At 47.0% G+C, this 2,389-nt stretch overlaps 1 protein-coding gene across 1 annotated transcript in view; it reads left to right on the top strand.

Annotated features, from left to right (window-relative positions):
• The first annotated feature begins 195 nt into the window (after window positions 1-195).
• CHAF1A (chromatin assembly factor 1, subunit A (p150)) overlaps window positions 196-2,389 on the top strand; it is a 14,566-nt gene continuing 12,372 nt past the window's right edge. Inside the window, exons 1-2 of the mRNA XM_010187030.1 lie at window positions 196-244; window positions 474-1,297. Of these exons, the coding sequence (XP_010185332.1) occupies window positions 196-244; window positions 474-1,297 (873 nt within the window). The remainder of the gene's footprint in view (window positions 245-473; window positions 1,298-2,389) is intronic.

Genomic DNA, 2,389 nt, shown 5'->3' on the forward strand with positions numbered 1-2,389 from the left:
GGGTGCGAAGATCCCCTCAGTCTGAGGGGTCCCAGTGGGGCTTGTCCCGGCCCCTTTGTGCGGCCTGGCCGTGCCCGCGATCCCCCCTGGGGAGAGCTGTCGGGCGCTGCCGCCGGTTGGTTATCCCAGGGAAGCAGGTAGCTCCCGGGAAAAAGTGTCACAGGTGTTTTATTTGTTGTGTTTTCCCTCGCAGCCATGGAGTGCAGAGACAAAGCGGCCGTTCCTCCGAGGAAGCTCGTACAAGGTAAGGCTGCAGAGGGAGTGGATGTCACCTAGTGCAGCTTTAGTGCGCTAAGAAGGTGTCAGACCTGGTTTTGTGAAATATATTGGTTTTGTGGTAATAAGCTGCCTCCAGCTGGCTAATCTGTTTCAATTCTTGTGCTTAAGAACTAATAAAATAAATCGATATTTGATTCCTCCCTCCCTAGTGATTTATATGGCGTGAGTAAAATAATAAAATGTTGTTGTTTCAGCTCGGTTGCCGTTCAAACGCTTGAATCCTGTCCCAAAGGAAAAATGCGATGCAGATTCAGAAGTCAAAAAAGTAAAGAGCTCACAAAGTGGTTTTGGCCCAAGTAAAGATTCCTCCCTCGACACATCGTGTGTGTCCCTGGACAATGTGGAGAATGACTGCCAGCTGGATTCAGATGTGAACTTTGCTCCAAAACTTGTTAACAGAAAGGGTCCGTTAGACCATTTTATAGAGAGAAGCACAAAAGATAACGCAAATGAAACTGTAATTGTTATTGACATGACAGAGGACTCTAGCTATAGACTAAGTGATGATGTAGACCATGTTAATTTTGATTCAAACACATCTTCATCTATAGCTGTAACTAATGGCACATTAGGAAAAGAGATAAACCAGTTGAGTTGCCTGAATTCCACCCAGAGTAGCCAAGTGGACGATTCCATGGAGACCGATGCGCCGTGTGAAACTGTAGTGAATAAAGTTGAAGATTTGGTAGCTGGAACCCAATCATGTACTGGGTTAACAGCGTGTAACTACGTGGAAAGCACAAAGGTAAACCAGAGCGAACTGAAGAATGTCATCTTTGAGGGGAAGATGCCTGTAGTGCTCCTGGAGGATATTATGACTGCAAAATCACCTCAAGTTGTTTCTCTGGATGGAAGCCTCACATCGGAAAATGAGACCATGGAGTCGTCTCACGAAGGAGACTCTGGACTTACCAACTCCTCGCTGAGCTCTCGCTCTGTAAGCTCGCCCGAGGCACAGCCCACTGCAGAAACAAAGAGGAGTCCTAGTCCTTTAGCTGCCTCGACGCCCTTTAGGAAGGTCGGTCTCATTTCTTGGGTTTTCTTAAAAGCTGGTGCATTGCAAATGGTTGTGTGGTTTCCTGTGCTTTTAGGAGAAAGGATGAAAAGGATATTCAAGAAGATAAGTGTGTGAACGGTGATGTTGATTTATTAATGACATGACTGAATTATTGCCCTTTAAAATCTTCCTTTAAATCCTATAGCTAAGGGACTTACAACTTGCCTGGTTTGGAGCTGCTGGTGCATTTGCACCATGTAAGTGTAACATTAAACTCTGTTACAGATTTTCTATGAGCTCTGCATGCCCTAACACTTAGCATTTTGGTAATTGGGACAGCGTCAAAAAGTAGTTTTGTCTATTAGGTGATGTTTTACAACCTCTATTCTATCCTTGACGAAGGTGCTGTAATGACTGAGAGGACATTTCCACAGTACCTGTCAGTGAGGTAGAAAATGCTTTGAGTTGAAACTACAGCACATCAGTGGAACTGCAGATCTGTGTGTGAGGTTGGAGGACGAGTCAGGCGAGCCTCTGTCTCTCTGAAGCAGGTGTACGGAGCTCTCGGCCATCTTGTTAGGGGTGTGCTGTCGAGCTGCTTTGGGGAAAAGTCACTGCATGTACAGTGCTTCTGGGGACATGTGGTGCTGCTGGGCAGTGAAGGCTGGAGCGCAGGAAGGGACATCTCAGAACTAGGAGGTCGCATGTGATCTTGGTTGCAGTTTGGTATCTCTGCCTCAGCATAAGACCCCCAAAACGTTGATTTTTGGGGCTGTATTGGAGGGGAAGCTTCTACAGACAACAGTATTTGTGCAGGTGGCATGCAGTGAAGAGGCATTTTGGAGAATAGATCGGTGGGGCTGTGAAGTGAGGGTTTATCTTGGGGGGCACAGACAGCCACAATGAAGCAGAGCAGTCCTGGTGAGCGTGCTTGGGTGCTGTAGCTAAGCCTGGCCTGGACTGTCTGACCAGTGCATTTATTTTGCTCCACTCCTTATTAGAGAGGAAAATGAGGAAGGTATTGAGAGGTGGGTCTATGTTGTGCTGCCAGGGGTGGAGGACTGAGTACGTGGCACAGGTAAATGAGGGTGAAGCAGTTGAGAATCTTCCTGC

Source organism: Mesitornis unicolor, unplaced genomic scaffold, assembly GCF_000695765.1.
Source record: "Mesitornis unicolor isolate BGI_N332 unplaced genomic scaffold, ASM69576v1 scaffold34086, whole genome shotgun sequence".
Lineage (NCBI taxonomy): Eukaryota > Metazoa > Chordata > Aves > Mesitornithiformes > Mesitornithidae > Mesitornis > Mesitornis unicolor.